Raw genomic sequence first — 20,303 nt, 5'->3', positions numbered from 1 at the left:
TAACTAAAAAATAAAATAAAAACTGTAACTAAAATTGAATTTTTCGTGTAACAAAAAACAATGTGTTGCATCTTGAACTATCATGATGGCAGCTCCTACTTTAAGAAAGTCTAGATTTGTCTGTGGTGTTACTGTATGTGTTTTGAAATATCCCAAAACGTTGATTATTTTAATAAGTATGCCTTGCCAATGAAAAACGTCTACCGTACTACTTGAGTCAACTGCAGTAATACTGTATGAACTACAGAGGGAGACAAAGACCGTTGTTGACAATACAACACGCCCCTTTGTTCATTAACAGAATTACGTTCATTATGTAACTCTAGAATATTTGTTCACAGTCTATGTGATCATGCATACCAGCTAAATTACTTTAGGAAACACGATTATTGTTTTAAGGACAATTAATATTTACATGTAGGCTAATACATTATCCTAATGCAATCTTGTAAAGTACATCCTATACTATGTGCACACTATATAATTACATACATGCTTTAAAAATCTCTGGTGGTGGGGGCTTTTGTAATGAGCACTAAGCAGTCAGACATTTTTTTAAATGCATGACCTGTTTTAATATACATGACAAGTTCTGACATGTGATGAGCAGCTCCATTATAACACGGCAGAGCAAGCGGAATATTTCTGCGGTGGTAACCATGACATATACTGTATAAAACAATGCAAAAGTTAACAGAGACAAGCCGGCACCAATGAAAAAAAAATAAAAATAGATAAATTGTATGTATAAATTCATAACACCAAAAGTGAAAAAAGGAAATGCATACAAAGTCGAGTTTTATATCACAGCTGAAGAAATTGTTACTACTTCCAACCTACTATTCACAGTCAATCCGCAAAGGTTTAAGGTATACAGATGCTGCTAAACATCACTGAACATTAACATCATGTTGCAATGTTGCCTCAGTTCAAACTACCATTGTTGGAATAATGTATGTACTTCAATCTAGTGCTAGTATTAATCCCAAGAACTTGCTTTAATGCTGAAAGATCATTCAGAACTGAATGCAATGACCAGTGTAAACACAAATGACAACATGTGTTCAATTAAGCTGCTGTATGCAACATTTCCTCATTACAGATGTTTACCTGCCACCGTTTATCTGATTATTCATTACAAAGTGGCAAAGCTTAGTGACTTGAAAGTTTCTTTTAAAATTAAAAGCAATAAATAAATAAAAAAAATATCATATGATTCATTGTATAGAAAATATGATGATAAAAACCAAGTCTAATTGGAATCTAGGCTTATCTTAAACAATTTCTATCAAAAGAGTAACAGCATATGCCAAAGAGGGAAAGGCTGACATGTATTCTGACAATAATGACTGACGTTTGGATTAGAAAAGTGCATGTATAGGGAGTATGATCGCTCTTCAGCTCCGAGCTACTGTATTTGTGTCTCTACTAAGGCAAAAGTCGAGGACAGACACATAGAGATCCTCATCAGTCTGACATTAGACGTTTGTTACTGCTGACCTCCATTGAGACAGTGGGAGATAATGAACCAGCTGAGAGTTTCTTCCACACATCACATTATCAAGACAAGAGGGATTTGATTTAGCAGGTTTCCTGGTTTCTCGGAGCAGCTCCAGGAGTGTCAGAACAAGATCACTGCCAGTCCTCCATTTTAAACCGGTTGCTATTCAGAATCATCAGTACCTGAAACAGAAAGCAATGTGCAGATTTGGCTAGTTTAGGTATATTGTATTTATATATGTATGTGTGCGTGTGTGTGTGTGTGTGTGTGTGTGTGTATGTATATATATATATATATATATATAGAGAGAGAGAGAGAGAGATTGAATGTTTCGGTTTTCATAAAAAAAAAAAACACAAATACATATATATGTACAGTGCACACATGTATGCATTTAAGTTATACATATCTAATTATACATGAATCTATTAAGAAATATGCCAAATGAATACATTTAAAAATAAATATCAATATAAAAATAAAATGTTGGAATAAAAATTGCAGTCATGTTCCATGTTAATGAATAATGTGGAAAGTTAATCATGTGGAATAATGTTAACTTATTTGATTATATATATATATATATATATATATATATATATATATATATATATATATATATATATATATATATATATATATATATATATATATATATATATATATATATATATATATATAATTACAATTAGTAGTAGAACGCGTTTTTAGTAATTAATAAACATCTGCACTTCCACAAATAATGCCGTGTTTCTAGAACTTTCAACACTATTTTCCATCAGAAGTTACATAACCCCCACCAACAACAAAAAGTCCTCCTCAAATTACAAATCACTCCAGTTCTGGTAAAACATATCAGATGTCACCGCAGGAAGCTGCATAGAAATAAAATAATAATAATAAAAAAAATACATAAAAAAAAACAAGCAGGGTAATTAAGAATAAATGTATCCAATCACAATTCTCATATTTCAAATGACTTTAAACAATGCAAAATCATTGATCAAGAAGTTTACAAAGAGAACAAGCCCTGACCTTAGCATTACCGCTGCTGTACTTTACCTCTTATTAAATTATCTTGAGAGATCAGCTGATGTTAGTAATTACTGGACATATATGGCAATGAACAGAGGAGTGGATAGGAATGAAGATCCGGTAATGTTAAGAGAGGATGTGGACAAGAAATGAGAGAAACAGACAGCAATGGTGGAAGGGTTCTAGTCAGCTACTTGGGATGAGCGGAGAAATGTTGATGTTTCTAACTGAGAGGTAAATTCAAAAATACCGTTATATGGTGTGAGACTTTTATTCCGTTACAGCAGGGTCTGGGTTTTCTTTATTTTCAGAGGGAATGGCTAAGTAGTCTGTCCTGTAGACACATGGGTACAAAAGAAAAACGCAAAAACTAAGAGTTGAGGGTGCACTGCTGCACCAACTTAGTCAGGAATAGCATACCTGAAAAAAAATAATAATAAATTGTATATATATGTGTGTGTGTGTGTGTGTGTGTGTGTGTGTGTGTGTGTGTGTGTCTGTTACTTATCATCACATCATTCTTTTTTCAGTGGTGTGTGTGTGTGTGTCATTCTTTTTTTCAGTGTCATATAACAACAGTTCATAGTGACCAAGGGCTCAAAAATAAACAAATAGACCCTTAACAATGATTAAAACCACAACAAAAACTATAGTTTAATTCCAAATGTATTACCTAATACTCACTAGTGGTCATTGAATGAATTTTTTTGGCTGGCTCATTTCTATAATACTCAGTGACTCTGGCGCGACGCAAGTGTGTTTGCGAGTTTCAGTCCGTTTCATTTTCCCATCCACGTGTCACATCTTTTTAATTAGCAAATGCATTTGCACGCATTTGCGCCGTTTGTGCACCTATGGGCATGCTGGTCTAAAAAAAGAGATGTGTTCAGGCGCAGTGCTGGCGCATTGCTATTTTAAGGAGCTGAAAATAGACTGCGCCAGAGACCAACTCAAACCTGGTCAAACCTGGTCGCAGTATTTTTTAGTTTTTACAGATTGCCTTGGTAGAAAATGCGCCTCTGGATGGGTCCACAGTGCACGTTGACTTTGCTTATTACACACAGTCATGCATCACACAAACATGCCAAATATTTAAACAAAAGGATTACAGTTTAAAACAATATTATTTTGTATACATAAATATAAAAATGTAATGATGGATAGTCATTGCATGTATTAAAATTAGGCTACCTATTTGCAGTTCAGCCTATTACTACTTATAATGATGAATGAAATAGGCGAATTAATTGAACAATCGTGCCAATACATACACATATATATTAACTGACTCATCCCGCGGAGCTTTGGTGGATTCCCTGCCTGATTACAACAGGTAAGGCTGACGGGCCACCACTTTATTTTCCATACACTCTGCACTAATGCATGCTTTTAAAGCACTTACACACACATTACTCATATGTGTGTGTGTATGGCTGCGTTTGTGTGTCATGGTAGTCTATTGTGCCTCCAAACAATCAGTAGTCTCCAGAATACAGCGTTAAAATCATCACTAATAATTGAAACTCCGATTAGCCCATCAATTAACATCTTGTGACAGGAAAAGCTGTGTGTTTGTGAGCAACAAACATCAAGATGTTTTAACTTAAAACTATTGTTTCTATCTAAAATATATCATCCTTTATCCATAATATTGATTTCTCCAGTGAAAAAGTCATCTCGCGTTTGAATCAGGAGAGAAATATGTTCAAGTGAAAACTAATATCTCACTGGATTTTAATGTGAGAGGACAAAAGAAGATGGCCTGAGAGTGAGTATATTTTTAGCAAATTTAAATTTTTGGGTCAACTATTCCTTTAATTGGACCACTTAAACTTGCGAAAGTAAGACTGTAACTGGAGACACATGATAATTTAATACTCACGCAGTGTCCTGCATTTGCTCCTCAGATTTGGAGATCTTCCTGTAGCAGTAGATCATCTCCATCAGCAACCAGAATGTGAGGAACACCAGCAGCACATACATCATGATCTCTGAGTACAGCGCTGCGGTGTCTTCACTCGCTGAGAAAATGAAAATATCCGATCAGATGGAATTTAATACAACTAATTAAGCAATCAATGGAAGTCTGTTAAGACTGATATACTGTGCCACTTAGGATGTTGTTGTGATGAATTCATCCAGAAAGTAACTCAAGTGAAAATGAGGACAAAAGTGCAGAATGCATGAGTGGACAAGTCAAAATATAGCTGCACTGATGTAATGCACTAGGAGAGTTATTAAAGCTATTTCAGGTCATCAGGAACTATAACCAAGTGCAACTATAAGTCGCCTCAGAGATGTCATGCTTTGCATCCAGGTGGTACATTTGTGAGTGAGTGGCTTCATATACTGTAAAAAAAAAAAATGTAACCCCTTTTTCTGAGGATTCTTTTTTTCTTTTTTATTGTTATATGTATAAAAACAAGGTATGCATGGAAGTTCTGTGATAATCAGAATGAATCAAATGCTGGCAAGAATTCATATGAATCATTTTTATCATATGAATCATTTTTATTTAAGCTGATTTTCATTAAAGGGATAGTTTGCCCTAGAATGAAATATTAGTCATCATTTACTCACCCTCTTGTCTTTCCGAATCTGTATGACTTTCTTTTTTTGGAACATTAAAAAAAAATAAAAAATAAGAATGTTGGTAACCAAACAATTTTCAGTTACTTTTTTACTTCAGCTGTATTCATGCAATGGAAGTAAATGGGAACCAGAACTGTTTGGTTACCAACATACATCAAAATATCTTCTTTTGTTTTCTTAAGAAGGAAGACATGTCTGGAAAGACATGAGGATAAGTTGATGATGACTACATTTTTGGGTGAACTATCACTTTAAGTTAATTCATTTAGGTGTTCATTGGGTAGAAATGGATTAATATTTTTTTTCTGTCTGAACCTTAGAAAACAAATTATGGCAAATCATTAGCATGCAAACACAAAACCACACAATGAAACAAACATGCTCTGAAACTACTTCATTTTAACTTTCCTTTGGAGGACAATGAGACTCAAAGGTCATATGACTGACTGAAAGACTGTATACATCAACAAGAGTGCAGAGCATGTGACATTTAATAGAAAGAAAAAAAAACGTTTGTACAATTCTGCAAAATCTCTAACAGTTGTCAAAAAGGACCTGTGATCACATTATAAATAGTATTTATGTCTCATGCACTGCAGTGAATAGATCTAAAATGGCATGGAATGTAAAACCAGAGTTGTACTGTAAGTTTGTGGTTCTGGGAGGCTGCTTGCAATATTCAAAATATCTTCGAAAGCCACCACTTAAATACAACACGGTCAATGTCTATCTGTGAACTGAGACACAGTCGCAGATAGAGATGATGCATTGCGGTTGCATGATTAAATACAGACAAATATACATTAGGTAAAGTATATTCGATTGAAGTGAGAGGAAGTACTCTGCATTCAGCAGGCATCTTAGGCATCCAGAGAATAGCATACAAACCAGAATCTTTACATTACCCATTACAACAGATAGAGAGGTAAGTGGCTGCTTAGATAAAGCCCTGAAAACAACTTCCTGCCTTCCAATAAGTAGGCTTAAATTACAATAAAAACACAACAGAGCACAGGATTACTAGAACAACACAACACATCAGAATACAGTTCAACCAAACTAAAGGAAGGACACTGCTGAGGTCAATAATATCTGGTTTTCGGGTACAGCATGTTTGGAAACTGCCTGCAGCACAACCATCCAAATCACACTGCAGAGATGAGGTAATCAGATTGAATATATCTAGACAAGTACTGTATGTCCACCACCAGTCTAGTGGTGTGTTCTCTCACTTACCTTTCATTTTTACCCTAAGATTGATTGTGGTTTTCTTGGTGGTGGAATGCTTGTATGAATCGAACTCAAAGAAGCGTGACACCTCACATTCGTATGTGCCAGAGTCTTTAAGGGTAACGTTTAGGATGCTAATTGAGACGTCCTGCAGGTCCTTGCTGCCGTTCCATGTCAGACGGCCCTTCCAGTACATTTCTACATCCTTTGGCTCCTGTGGCTCACGATCATACTGATAAATCTGTACAGGGGAAATGATTTTGTGTCAGATATTATTATTATTTTTTTAATACGTAAAAAAAAAAACCTAAGAGATGATCTCACAAGCACTTTTCTTTTATCTTCTCCAGTGAAGAACCAGTCCACTTTGGTCTCGGCAGGGATCTCCTCTCGTTTCATGCAGTAGCTGCAGGTTAACTTCATAACACGGCCTATGATGGCCTCTGTGTCTGATGCTACTTCCACACACACCAGCCTGACCTCCTGCACTGCAGAAAATACAGAGTATTACCACACACACACACTGTGTAAATCTAGCTATCTGTCTACCTATCTGTTTATCTATCTATCTATCTATGCATCTGTCAGTCTATCCATCCATCTCTGCACCTTTCATCAACATGTAGGACATACAGTCATGCCCTTTGGCGTGAAAAGTTAACACTTTCCTAAAAGCATAGCTTCAGTCTGCATATACTTTATGGAGGTCAGTTAAATCTAAGGCAGAGATTTCTCAAGGGAGCACCAGAGAATAAGAAAGAGAGACAGAGAGAGAGATCATTATCCATTACAAGCTCCGATTCCAGAAAGAGCTCACAGCACGATCACTTCTGCTCAGACAAAAACATACCTTATAGCACAATGATTTCTGCAGACATATGTTCAGTATTGGCGGCACAGAATGCCTCATTAAACAGGGTCCGGGCCGGGATGAGGCCTCAGTCATGTGAAGATTTTTCTGGAGCGTTCACTCGACTGTGAACATAACCTCTCTGCCATTGTTGAAATTGAGGCCATCTTACATAACTCATAGCCTCAAGCCCAAGCAGCCAACACTGAACGTGCCTTTTCTATTTGAAGGGTCATATGGGCCAATGGAAATGCCAAATGTAGCTGTCCATCCCAAAAATACGGACAATGTATAAAGATGACAGTTGGGACATATTTCACTACGAGTCAAAGAATGCAATCTTAAAGGTAGATGAAATTCTATTTTAAATCTGTTCTGATGACACCAGACTGCCACAGTCTGTGAAGCAGTGTGAGTCCTTGACACTTATGGTACTGTTTAGAGCTGAATCAATGCCATCTTTGTCTGGGATTGTATATATATATATATATATATATATATATATATATATATATATATATATTTTTTTTTTTTTTTTACAGATGTGAGATGTACTGTCTGTACTAATGTTCTGATGTATAATTTACTGATTTATCTACTAGGATATACAGACATTTAAGAAGCTGTGGGAGGGAGTTAGTGAAAATAATTTTGAGAAAAAAAAATAGTAAACGGGGTTTTCATAAAATTATCTATTATATATTATTTAGGTTCTGATATGCTAATTTCATGTACTGCAAATATCACAACCACAAATAATTTAGAAATTACTTTTAATTACAAAAAAGTCATATGGTCAGTTTAACACATTTAAATGCAATTGCATTTCTGAAAAATGAAGACAAGATTTTACACTACCCACTATTAATATTACTATTATTGTTCTAGCATTTTCTTTCCATACTTTGTAAATAACAAAATGGTGTCTTGCACAAAAATTTTTTATTGTTCTAATGCTACTTTTAAAATGTCAAAATACTTACCAGCAAATATGAACAGCAATAGAAAATGCAGCACAAGCCTCATGTGAGATGCCATGCTGGGAGATCTAACAACAGAGTGGCTTCTCAGGTAGAGTGTTCCTCTAAGTGCTTCAAGAAAAAAGAAAAGTCGACACTGACTTGATTTCGCAGAGGTTAAAGAGGTTACACACACACACACACACACACACACACACACACACACACACACACATATATATATATATATATATACACACACACACACACACACACACACATATATAACTCGTATAGAAAAATAGTTCAGCACCACGGACAGCGCCCAATCTTAATTTCTTACATTTGATACTTTTATGAAACAACTTGGAGCTGACGTTTCATGCAGGGCTACGGGACTGAATGAACGTTGAACGTTGTCGTGTTTTTCAAGAGAAAGTTTGAGCTTTCTTACCGTGAACGTTTTAAACTAGAAGTGGACGCCGCTGTTCCATTTCGATACTTGAATCTGAAGACCTGTGGTTTTTAATGATTCCTGTAGAAAATTCGCGCGGAACGAAGAAATCCAGCGCTTTCACAGCGAGCTGATAGAGAAGATGTCAGTGACAGAGAAGGATTACCGTTTCCTTTTGTTTCCTTTTACATCCACATAAGCAGTAAGGATGCTCCATCGTCAAACCTCTGCCGCTGTAGAATAAGAGACGCCTGCCTTTGTTTTCTTCCTAATAGCCACTTACTCATGATAGACATGATCAGTGCGCATGCGCTGCTTGGTCTACTTTCAACCATTACTTCTACAAACGGTGCTTAGAAGTGAATTTCTTCACTGAATAAGCGAGTCTTAAAACAACTAAAAAATAATCATTTTGAATTAAAACATTGACAAAAAGGCGATATTTTAAGGATGCTTTTCATAAACGTTAGGTTGAAATTGTCACGTGTTTAAAATGTTTTAATAATTTTATATTACAGTTTATTCAACTTATTAATTACAATATTTGATGGCCAAAAACATGATTACATGTTTTTGCATGTTAACTTTTTGTGTATCATTTAATAGTTTTTCTGCTTAAAAAGAGAGGATGTTGCTAAAAAGGATGTTAATATAGGATGTTTAATAGCAGTTTTCATGGTGACAACTTTGCCCATACAGTATTACAACATTCCCCAGCTATGAAAAAAAATAAATAAAAAAAAATAGATTTTACATTGAACTGTAAATTTTTTCTCTGGACTAGTCTGTTGAAATGTTAAGTACTGTAGTCAATTATTTGGTCTACACAAAAAATGTAAAATTTTAAAACCCACCATAAAAAGTATTAACTGATCTAAAAAGTGTGATTAGCCCAATCTCCCCTATACTAAATAGTTCAATTCAAGGCAGATGCCTAATAAGTGATTTGATTATAGGTGGCAGTGGAGTCCTTATGTCCTGGCAACTTACGCAATAGAACGAGACAAATATGAAACCAAAGTTTCATCGGAGCCCACATATTTAACACAGATCAGAGATGTACACTATCATCCATCCTTCAGTCATCAGTTATTGTCTCTTCTTCCCTCATAAACAACATCCATCAACCCCAGCGAGCTGTACATCATGTGCTGTGTGCATCTGTATGCTTCAATTGTCTCCGCTCGAGAACTGCATTTCATCATTCAAACCCACACATTGGTCCACCTTAACATATGCGTGGTAAGGGAAGCAGCTTCATCGCAATTACTGCAATTATTACATGAGTCACACTGAATCCAACCTTTCCAGTTTGCAGTCACCACATGGATGATAACTGTTGAAGAACCTGACAACTGCAAAATAGCATTTTAAACAAAAATAAAAACAAAATTGTGGCATATGTTCAAATAAGACCAAAAAATTATGCAAAACATATGTATATTGCATGGGTTTTAAAAGAATAGTTCAACCAAAAATGAAAATGTACTCACCCTCAGGACATCCAGGATGGAGATGAGTTTGTTTCTTTAGCATTACATCACATGCTCACAAATGCATGCTCTGCAGTGAATGAGACAGAATGAGTCCAAACAGCTTATAAAAACATCAAAACAATCCACAAAAAAAGCTGCGTGTTTTTAAGAAACAAATCCATCATTTAGACATTCTTTACTTCAAATCATTGCTTTCAGTAAAGTCTTATATCTATAATATTGCTTAAAGTGAAAAAGAATTCTCGTCTAAATCATGGGAGAAATATACACAGATAAAGATTCAATCAAAAAACAGTTCTACACAAATATGTATTTTTTGATGTAAGAGAACAACAGGGGATGGACATTTCCCCTGGAACAAGTATTATTATGGATAATGGACTTGCATATTGACCCATTCACTGCTCAGGATCAATTGGCGAGCAAATGCTAAATTTCTCCAAAAGAAACAAACTCATCTAGATCTTGGATGACCCGAGAGAATACATTTGCAGCAAATTTTCATTTTCAGGTGAACTATTCTTTTAAGTTAAAATGCTTTCAGTGACATAACTAGCAGCATATCTAAATAGTGCACATAAGGACAAACACCTAATGGAAAACATCTGAGAATTAAGATAAACATTTTTACAACACTCCAGTAATCCATCTGGTTTGAAATGCATATGCAAATGCTACAGTAGATGCTTATGCTCACAATGGTTTAGCCATATGCAACAGTGTGCATTTACACCCATCTTGCTTTTCTATACAGATCAAATGGATTCTTCTTCCATATGGTACCACTGAGAGGAATAATTTGTTAGGATTAGTTCCATGTTTGGATGCTAAAACAAATGTAAGATTTGTGTCTAATCTTGCAATGAGAAAGTCGATGATTTAATCTTGCTAAAATAGTATGGAAACCCAGTGAAGCTCAGAGTTAAGGATTACAGATTTCATCATTGGGATTATGGCTTCTTTATTATGACGACCGCACAGGAAGAGAAGAACACATGGCTCACAGACCTAGAAATTATCTCTACACAGCACAGAGACCATTTGTTTCCACAAGTGCAGTCGTGCCAGATGCTTTCCAGTGCTTTCTATTCTGACTCTCAATGAAACAATTATAAGAGCTGTAATACAATAGCAGAAGTGCTTATCGGTGGAGATGTTGCCAGCTGGCTTGGTCTCAGCACAGACTAAAAATGGCAGGTCTGCTTGTAACTATACCCATGATGCAGGGAAACCATGGCAACAGCAATGCAAAAGGACAGTGTGGAAAGAGCAGGCAGTGTAATGCTTTCATCCAGCCATGGAGGATGAAACCCTGTTAGTATATTTATTAGTTTCAGTACAGTAATTGACAAAATGGTATATCATAAAATGAAGAATAAATAAATTCTAAGTCACCAATCACATAGGCTAATTTCTGAATCTTACACTTTTAAAAGGGCACATTGGATGAAACTAAATACAAATGTATATTTGCATTTAGTTAGGTTTCTGCCGTGTCTGCCAGCTGTGCTGAAAAGAAAATGCGCAGCCCGTTCATTATGGTCTGTCTGAGTCTGCTGTTTTTGAAAAAGGATGTTTTGCATGATCAATTTCAGGAATTTTAACCAAAGTTTGTTGCTGGCATTGTATGAAGACCCTAAGAGTCATACCACCTTGTGGAAAATGGGCATCCAATGTCCTCTTGAACTATTGTGTTACTATTGTGTAATTGAACTTTCACCCAAATGAGAATGTCATTTGAAATAAATAAACTTAAATTATTATTTTTTCATAAATTTAATTAAATACATTTAAAGAACAGCATGTAAAATAGACACATTTTCACTAGCTGTCAATTTGGTTCATACAAAGACTGCCTTCAAGCCCAAAACCTCTTTTGCAAAGATCATAGTGTGATGATCTCAGTTTCTCCGCTTCAGAGTCATGACCTGCATGATTCTCAGAAAAAGACCCGTCTGAAAAGCTCTGCATATTGAGTAGATCAAGAAACACTGAGGCTATTATGTGAGTCTGCTGAAACTGAGCAGGCACAGCGGTCTCTTTGTGCGCTGCTTAAGTATTTACCAGTGAAAGAATTCTTTTCAAGTTTTTTAGAACAAGTTTTCTGACAGTGCCAATCCAGGCCTCTTAATATTGAAATGAGATACATGTTCTTTAGAGACACCAGATAAAAATAAATAAATAAATAAAATAAATTCTCTTTAACTTTCTACTGAGGATATTACATCTCCACCAGGCTTACGCTTTCAAGTTTAAATGAAATCACAGTCTAAGCCTGGAACATTCATCTTGTAAATTGTTTCCAGGGAACATGTGCCACATCATACATCCACATCCTCCATCTCTGTTTGAAATCATCTCCTACGAGGGAAACACCCCAGCTTTTTACACCACCTCTCAATACAAACCTCCAGAATATCTCTTCTGACCTTCTCCCATCAATCTCACCTCATAAATCAGTTCTTGACCAGTGGCTCTACTGCATCAGATTTGAAAACCACCCTACAGACAACAGACAACTAAACATTTTTTTACATCTATTTGTAGTTGCAATTCACCCAGCTAGTCTTGTTATCAAATAATGTTTATGAAATTATCACAACAAAGTTTTAGTAGACACTTTTGGTGACCAACTAGTCTTATTTATGCTCTGTTGTGTGTGTGACAGTGTTTCCCATTTCATGGCAATTTATATAATGATGCACACAAAATAAATAATCATGTTTTAAGATAATTTATACATACTGCATGAGTTCACATTTGTTATCACTAAATAACAACCAGGAGTGAGAATGCACAAGCAATTCTCACACATCACTGGACTTGAAAACAGAAATGCATGTCAAGCACTAAAGGAAGTCAACTTTCAGATGAAATCCCTTTGATCTGAAGGATTTTTGGCCTTTATATACATGTACTGGTTTTAACATAAAATGAGGAAAATTTCAAGAGCAATTTAAATTTACTGCATGATTTTTTGTTTAGTCTATTAAACTACAGGCAAGTGAAATATGGCACCCTGTTCTATGCATTAATTTTAGTTTTCCTCTGAAAATGGAGTTTCATTTTACCAATCCAAATTTATCTAATGCGTTTCAGTAGAAATTTTATCCAATGGTGATTCTACGAAATACGCTTAAGAAATAAACTTGAGAAATGTACATAAACTATAACATATAGTTATTTTTTTTTCTCTGCCAGTTTAAATGTAGACAGATGTCATACCTGCTCTTTACTAAAAGGCATTATCAACAGATCTTTGTAGAAGATCTACAAATGGACAGAGTTTCTATTTAAATCATTTATATGCCATAAATAATAAATGACAACACAGGAGGATGCTCCCATTATTGACATACCTGTATCAATGGATCTTCAGCCCTATAATAGAGGGCAATATTTCTGAAAACAGTGGCTTCTGTAATAAGTGACACTGGACTGTGGACCAGAGCTCTGACTATGAGTTCATTACTCAACTGGAGTCCTCTCAGGTATTGCAGCTGTCCATTTGCAATGAAGAGAGCCAGGACAGAAATAGGCATGATCATATCTACCTCCTCCAGAAATACAGCATGACAAACTGTTCATAAAAAATGTATATTAAACAATCATTCAGAACAAAAGCAAAAACTAATTATTGTTGTTGCTGTCATCACTAAAACAATAATAATTACTATTATTTTTTACTAAAAACAATGAAAATAATGTGCATTGTGTTATATTAGTTGCATGGATAATAATAACATAATAATAACATCAACAATTACCATTATTGCTATTGTCACTATAATAATAATAATAATAATAATAATAATAATAATAATAATAATAATAAAAATAATAGTTATTGTAATTATTATTATTTCATTGTTTATTTACTATTGTTGTTGTAGCTATTAGTTGTAAAGATAATAATACTAATAAATTATTATTAATATAATAATAATTTCATTAAATAATGACAAATAAAAACTTATAAACTATACATTTTAGGTCACTATTAAATAAGCACATTTCCGAATCTTAAAATTTTAAATCGTCAGACAAAATTGTAAAATATTGTTATTCCTTTGTAACTTTACTTTCAAATGCAAACTCAAACTATTATGATAATGTAATTTGTAATGTAAAAACTACATTAAATTACATAAAAAATGCAAAATAGACACAAAGATTGCCTTTAAGTTCAAAACTTTTTTTTTTCAACAGAGTGACTATATCAAGAAAGCTTCACAGTCACTACAATAATAATAACAAAAAAAAATATTATTAAAAACAAGTTATCACTACAACACCACCAACAACAACAACAATAATTGTTATTTTTATGATTTTGTTGTTTATATTAGTTGTAGTGATAAAAATAATAGTTAATTAATTATTATTATTATTATTATTATTATTATTAGTCAAAAATGAAAATGATATTACATCAGTGTCAGCACACAGTCAGTGGAACTTTCTTGAGCATATCAGCTCAAAGACATGGAGTTGTAACACTGATAGCGGGTGATGACAGCCATCGCTCACCCTCCCTCCCGATCTATTCACAGTCTGTTCCCCCAGGAGGAACAGAGTTTAGCTCAGCTCTGAGCATGAGCACGCATGAACTGTTAGATTATTGAAGGAAAAAGCACTGGAGGATACTACAATAGACTTCTATTTCAATTAATGAATGTTCTCTTGAACTATTCATTTCATAAGAATCTTATCAACCCTAAATGTTTAAACAGTAGTATAAATATATGCATTCTTGAAAATTGTCCTGCAGCAGGTGTCTGTTTCCCTGGTTCTCCGCTGTCTGGTTTGCGTTTGCTGGGTGTCTGGCTGTCTTCCTGAGCCAGGACTGTGGCGTGAGCTGGTCTGACTTCATTAGGACCCTCTCGCTGGCTTGAGCTCAGTTTAGAAAGTCTGTCTCTCATCTCCTTCAGTCTCTTATCTACCGTACACTTCTGCAGCTCCAGCATCATCTGCTGTTCCTGCAAGCATGGGGAGCATGAGAGACGAAGACAGAAAGAATGAGAAATACATTTTACAATTGATGCATTGGGCCCTCCCGTAAATATTGTGGGGGCTGTATGGGGTCTCATGTACACCTGCATAAGGTGAGTCTGACTGGCTGTTACCTGGAGCGGTCTGTCAAACCTAGACTCTTTCTTCTCTGGTGGACGCTGTGTACAGTATCTCTGTTGTCCTGTGGAGTTCAGAGGAGAGCTGCTGGTAAACTTCAAGTTTGTTTATTTCTCTATCCACACACATCACCTGAAGCACAGGTAGACGAAAAAAAGAGGTGATATTTCCATAGGTGTACACTCTTCAGAATAAATAAAACACAACACAAAAAGCAACACACAACTTTCACTCACTGGGACTTGAGTCTTTAGGCCAGTTTGCCCTTGTCCTGCAACAATATACACAAAATACCCCAAAATGGTAACAGTGCTCAGTTGCTTGATAGGCTAAGAATATTTTCTGTTAAAAACTGCTCTAAAATCTCTTACCATCTCCATGTATGTCTTTCAGAGTTGGTTTTAATTCCTGGAGGAGCTGTTTTATACACTTGAAGCCTAAAATCAATGGAAGTTAATTGTTCTTTTAATATATTCTTAATGTCAAAAACACCTTAGATTAGATTCTAACCTCTCTGCCAGCAGGTGCTCAGCAAAATGAGTTTCAGTAGGTATTTTTACACTGAAGAAGCCCTCTACTAAAGGCTTCAGGTGTGTTTTCCTTTTTATTGTATTTTTATCAAATAAAAGCAGCCATGTGAGCATAAGAGACTTCTTTCAAAACAAATTATGTCCTTAAGTGACTTGCCCTGTTATATGATGAAAAGTTGACTACAGTAAACAACTATTCATGGAAGGCTAGAGCAATCTCTCTTGCTTGAGGTTACACAGGCCATTGAGTGTAAGAGAATGGAGATGAACTGGCCAGTGTTGTAAAGCTTCTTCTCTAGGATGTACAGAATTTGATTGGCTGTGTCATAATAAAAGTCATTATGGCAGTAGGCCAGCAGGTTATCACAGTGAGAGACATGCACCGTCCTGGCCAATAGCAGCATGACGGGGGGAAGGAACAAGCTCTGCTCAGTAAACACACAACATGGCAGCCAAACAGGAAGACAGCAAAATCCTGTGGAACGAAAGGTTAAGGGCAACAGGGTTCGGGTGCAACTGTTCACTCTCTGCTGGGCTGATAATTACTGAAGGAGAAGAAAAGTGGATGTGGGTCATTACAAAACTCGGATACAATCAGAAGACATTACATGGCACACAAAATGATAAAATAGAAAAATATAAATAAATGATATTTTATATTATATTTGTAATTGTTATGTATGAACTTAAAAGTGCATTTCTACTTTAGCTCACTGAATCCAAATGCACAATTGTGTATTGACCGTCCTCTGTCTTGGGTGTGTGGGCGAGAATCTGGAGTGATTCCTTTATCTCCTGCAGTGTTTTGGACAGAGGTGTCAGAGAGATAAACTTGGCCGGTTCATCTTCACTGACGCCAGGGATAGTGCTCCACTGTTGACCTGACAGATGAGAGCATGTACTGTTAGCACAGCAGGAGCCTTGGGTCAAAGAATACAAACTGGATTTTAACAAGGTCGAACCTGGATCTGAGGAAGCTGCCTCTATATCTGACATGTCTGCAGGGGAAAATTGTAAAACATTAAAGAAATACTTAATAGGATAGTTCACCAAAGAAAATTAATAAATCTGTCATAATGTACTCAGCTGTAAGCTGATGCATCCATATTAGATCAAAGACTATAAATATAAAAAGACAGTTCACTCTGTTATGAATGGGTGAAATTGCAAGGCAATATGGTGAAATATGTCCCTCCTTCTAAATTAAAGAGCCAGTCGCTGATTGGTAAAACCATTGTTTCACTGCAGCTGCCGTTAGAAGCTCTGGTTCCCATATAAACCTGAGACTCCCTCTTATGACTGCACATGCACACTACATTTTGCAGTTGTAAAGGACCATTGACAGAATGTGTTTTTGCATTCCACTGCACTGCTTTTCCATTGTTTTCTACATAATGAAAACAAGAAAATAAAGACAGATGCGTTTGACATTTGCACAGCATCTTGCATATTTTGCAGTGTCATACACATACAATGATATTCTTAAAATGCAGTTCTTTAGTTAAAAGATGTTAAACTATTAAAAAAACTTGTCTCGAGATCTTAGGATTTTGTGACACTTTGACCTGCATCTGAGGTGGATGAACTTCCACATTATCAATGCATTGTAACATTATCAATAAGTGCTTCAACTGTTTGTACTACGGGAGCTCTTCAGTACTGACCCGGAGGCCAGTGATGTCACTAGAGTTGGGGGGAGCCAATGGGCCGATAAGTGCCGGCCCCACACAGCACACAGGTGCTCTCCTGAGACTTCCTCAACCCACTGGTGTTCGGTGGCTTCCAGCCACCTGGACAGGACAGCACGGCAGAGCTGTCAGCTGGGTGGTAATGTGGAAAAGTACAGCTGCAAAAAGAGATAAACAATTCTGTCTTAATCCTATTTCTATTTAAATTATTCATAACATAATAATTCATATGAAATTATACAACTATACTATAAATATGTCCAACCTCACCCAGATACATCTAGTTCACTCACACTAAGTGGCATGTACTGTACTAGTCTCAAATATTTTATTATGTCACCGAAAAATATTAATTTTATTATCCCCATATTAAAAGTTCCAATATATGCAATTTATTATAGCACTATATATTAAAAGTTAAATATATAGTTAATCCTACTTTGTTCACATACAGTATACTCACACAAAGGCATATAAAGTAGGATATAATTGCTCCTTATCCGTACAGAACACTCACGTACAGTGATTTATACTATATTGCAAATGTCAACTGCCTGATTTATTTCACTGCAAAATATAACTATATTTAATGCTGAATTTAAAAAAAAATCTTACTGACCAGAACTTTTAGCACTTTACATAAATGATTATATGATTATAGTATATATTGTATTGATTGTATATACTATAGTATGTTATACATGGCATGTCAGACCTGTGGGGTTACAGAAAGTGCCAGGAGGGCAGGTGTGACAGTTTACTTTGCCTCCTGCACCAGATGTGGGCCTGTATGTAAACAGGGGACATTCTCTATGCTCCAGCCACCCCTCAGACTCATAATCAACTATGCCATCACAGTAGCAGCCTGATGGACACATGCATGGCATGGGAATACATGTCAGAAGACAGAAAGCTTAGTTTTTCATTCATGTAGATGTAGCAAGCTACTGTACAGTACTAAGTATACACTAATATAGGGACATCTGTCAGGAATTAACTGTTAGATTTAAAGTACAACTGCACAAGAATATTCCAGTATATCGAACTGACGTACCCTCTTGGCATTCGTGTCTTGGAGTACAAGGCAGACAGTCATGTATAATACTTGCTCTAGTGGTTTCTCTTATAGTCTTGGCAGGACAAGATAAAGTTTCATCTGTACCTTCAGGGCAATAAAAGCCTGTCCAAAAATAGGACTAGGAGTAAATACACACTCTGGACAGCTAAAATGTACACCATCTTCAACATCTTTTGAAATTCAGATAATATAAAACAGATCCTTGATCACTTTATTTATAGTGTTTATAGGAAGATGAATAATGTACAGGACACGGCCCAGCACACTGTGCTCCCCACTCACACTGGTCTCTGTTGAGCAGAAAAGCATCCTGGGGGCTGACCTCTCAACTGCTAGAGATGCACAGGAATCCAGCAGCACACAGGCCTTTCACCTGGCCAGCCCTGAGGAATAATCAGACACTAAACCCCAATAATTTCATCTTCAGAAAAAAATGTGGTGCGTCTACAATGCTGTTTAAATGTTTGGGGGCAGCAGGATTTTTAAGGGAATTAATAGTTTAATTCAGCAAGGATGCATTAGAAATAAAAGGAAATCAGAAGTTAGAGAAGTTTACACACACAGCTTCCAGTGCAGAAAAAAATTCAGATATAGTACAAATATGCATGATAGTAGAGACATACATAGACATTACACAATAGAGATGAAATAAGATATTAAATATAGAGATAAAATATGACACCAATAAAATATATTGTTAAGAATAATATTTTTTTAGTGAATGTACAGATATGTTATTTATGTTATGTGTATTATTTTTCAAATTCTATGTGTGTCAGTTATAATGGACAATACATAGTTAATAATTTTTTTTAAAAGGCTGTATATAGCCTGTGGGGGAAAAATGTTCTGGCTGTTCTGGTGGTCAGTTCTTTTGGAGGGCTGACCATAGGGCAACTGCTGAAAGAGAGAGTTGAGAAAGAAAGAGGCTGGATGTGAGGGGTCCAAAGTGATTTTCTTAGCCCCTTTCCTCACTCTAGAGGTGTTACAATCTTGGAGGTTGGGCAGGGGGAATCAATATCTTTTCATCAGTCCTGAATATCCGTTGTAGTCTCTTGATGTCTGATTTGGTGGTTGAACCAAACCAGACAGTACTAGATGAACACAGAATGGACTCAGTTTGACAGCTTGACAGAGGGTTCTTTTGCAGTGCATTTGTTCATATACAATTAGAAAAGCAGTGGGGAGAGCACACATCAATGAGGGGCATCAGTGCTGATTGTGAAAGTCCTGGATGTGAGTTTACACAGCCTCACTAACTGCTGCCTGTCTGTCAGGAAGCTGGTGATCCACTGACAGATTGGGGTGGGGAGAGCTGTTAGTTTGTCTGAGAGAAGGTCAGTCATGATGATATTGAAGGGCTTAAGTCTATGACAAGATCCTTACGTAAGTCCCAAGTCTATCTACAGTAGATGTTGCAGAATATAACGCAGTCCCATGCTGACTGCATCATCCACAGACCTGTTTGCTCTGTGCTAAAGATGATCCAGCAAATGTCCAGTTATTTCTTTCAAATGGGCCAACACCAGCCTCTCAAACTACTTAAAGACCACAGATATGAGAGCAACAGGTCTGTAGTCCTTAAATCCAGAGTTTTTGCGCTTTTTTGTGGACCGGAATGATAATGGAGCATTTGAAGCAGCAGGAAACTTCACACAGCTTCAGCTGAAGATCTGTGCAAAGATGAAGCCCAATTGGTCAGTGCAGACTTTTAAAAAGGCAGGATATACAAGATTTTATCCCCACTTCTGTAAGCATCC

The 20,303-nt window shown here is 36.0% G+C and overlaps 1 protein-coding gene across 4 annotated transcripts; it reads right to left on the bottom strand.

Annotated features, from left to right (window-relative positions):
* Positions 1-550: 550 nt before the first annotated feature.
* LOC128028551 (sodium channel subunit beta-3-like) lies at positions 551-8,917 on the bottom strand. 4 transcript variants are annotated; one of them, XM_052615794.1, is made up of 7 exons: positions 8,622-8,915; positions 8,192-8,299; positions 6,683-6,846; positions 6,365-6,599; positions 4,419-4,557; positions 2,787-2,870; positions 551-1,683 (listed from the first exon to the last, which is right to left on the bottom strand). In XM_052615794.1, the coding sequence occupies exons 2-6, from the start codon at positions 8,244-8,246 to the stop codon at positions 2,807-2,809; spliced, it is 657 nt and encodes a 218-aa protein (XP_052471754.1). In that variant the 5' UTR covers positions 8,247-8,299; positions 8,622-8,915; the 3' UTR covers positions 551-1,683; positions 2,787-2,806. The 4 variants fall into 4 exon arrangements, 3 of the variants coding, with proteins under 3 accessions (XP_052471754.1, XP_052471756.1, XP_052471755.1); XM_052615795.1 differs by lacking the exon at positions 551-1,683 and adding an exon at positions 2,181-2,376; XM_052615796.1 differs by lacking the exon at positions 2,787-2,870 and having other exon boundaries at positions 8,622-8,916.
* Between the last annotated feature and the right edge of the window lie 11,386 nt (positions 8,918-20,303).

This window comes from Carassius gibelio, chromosome A15 (genome assembly GCF_023724105.1).
Source record: "Carassius gibelio isolate Cgi1373 ecotype wild population from Czech Republic chromosome A15, carGib1.2-hapl.c, whole genome shotgun sequence".
Classification (NCBI taxonomy): domain Eukaryota; kingdom Metazoa; phylum Chordata; class Actinopteri; order Cypriniformes; family Cyprinidae; genus Carassius; species Carassius gibelio.
The sequence above is the reverse complement of the archived record's forward strand: the minus strand, read 5'-3'. Positions and strand labels throughout refer to the sequence as shown.

Coding starts and splice junctions, on each gene's coding strand:
- LOC128028551 (XM_052615794.1), bottom strand. CDS start 8,246: ATGGCATCTCACATGAGGCTTGTGCTGCATTTTCTATTGCTGTTCATA. Junction 6,600..6,682: donor AAGATAAAAGAAAAGTGCTT/GTGAGATCATCT, acceptor TCCCCTGTACAG/ATTTATCAGTATGATCGTGA. Junction 4,558..6,364: donor TCTTAGGGTAAAAATGAAAG/GTAAGTGAGAGA, acceptor TCATTTTCTCAG/CGAGTGAAGACACCGCAGCG.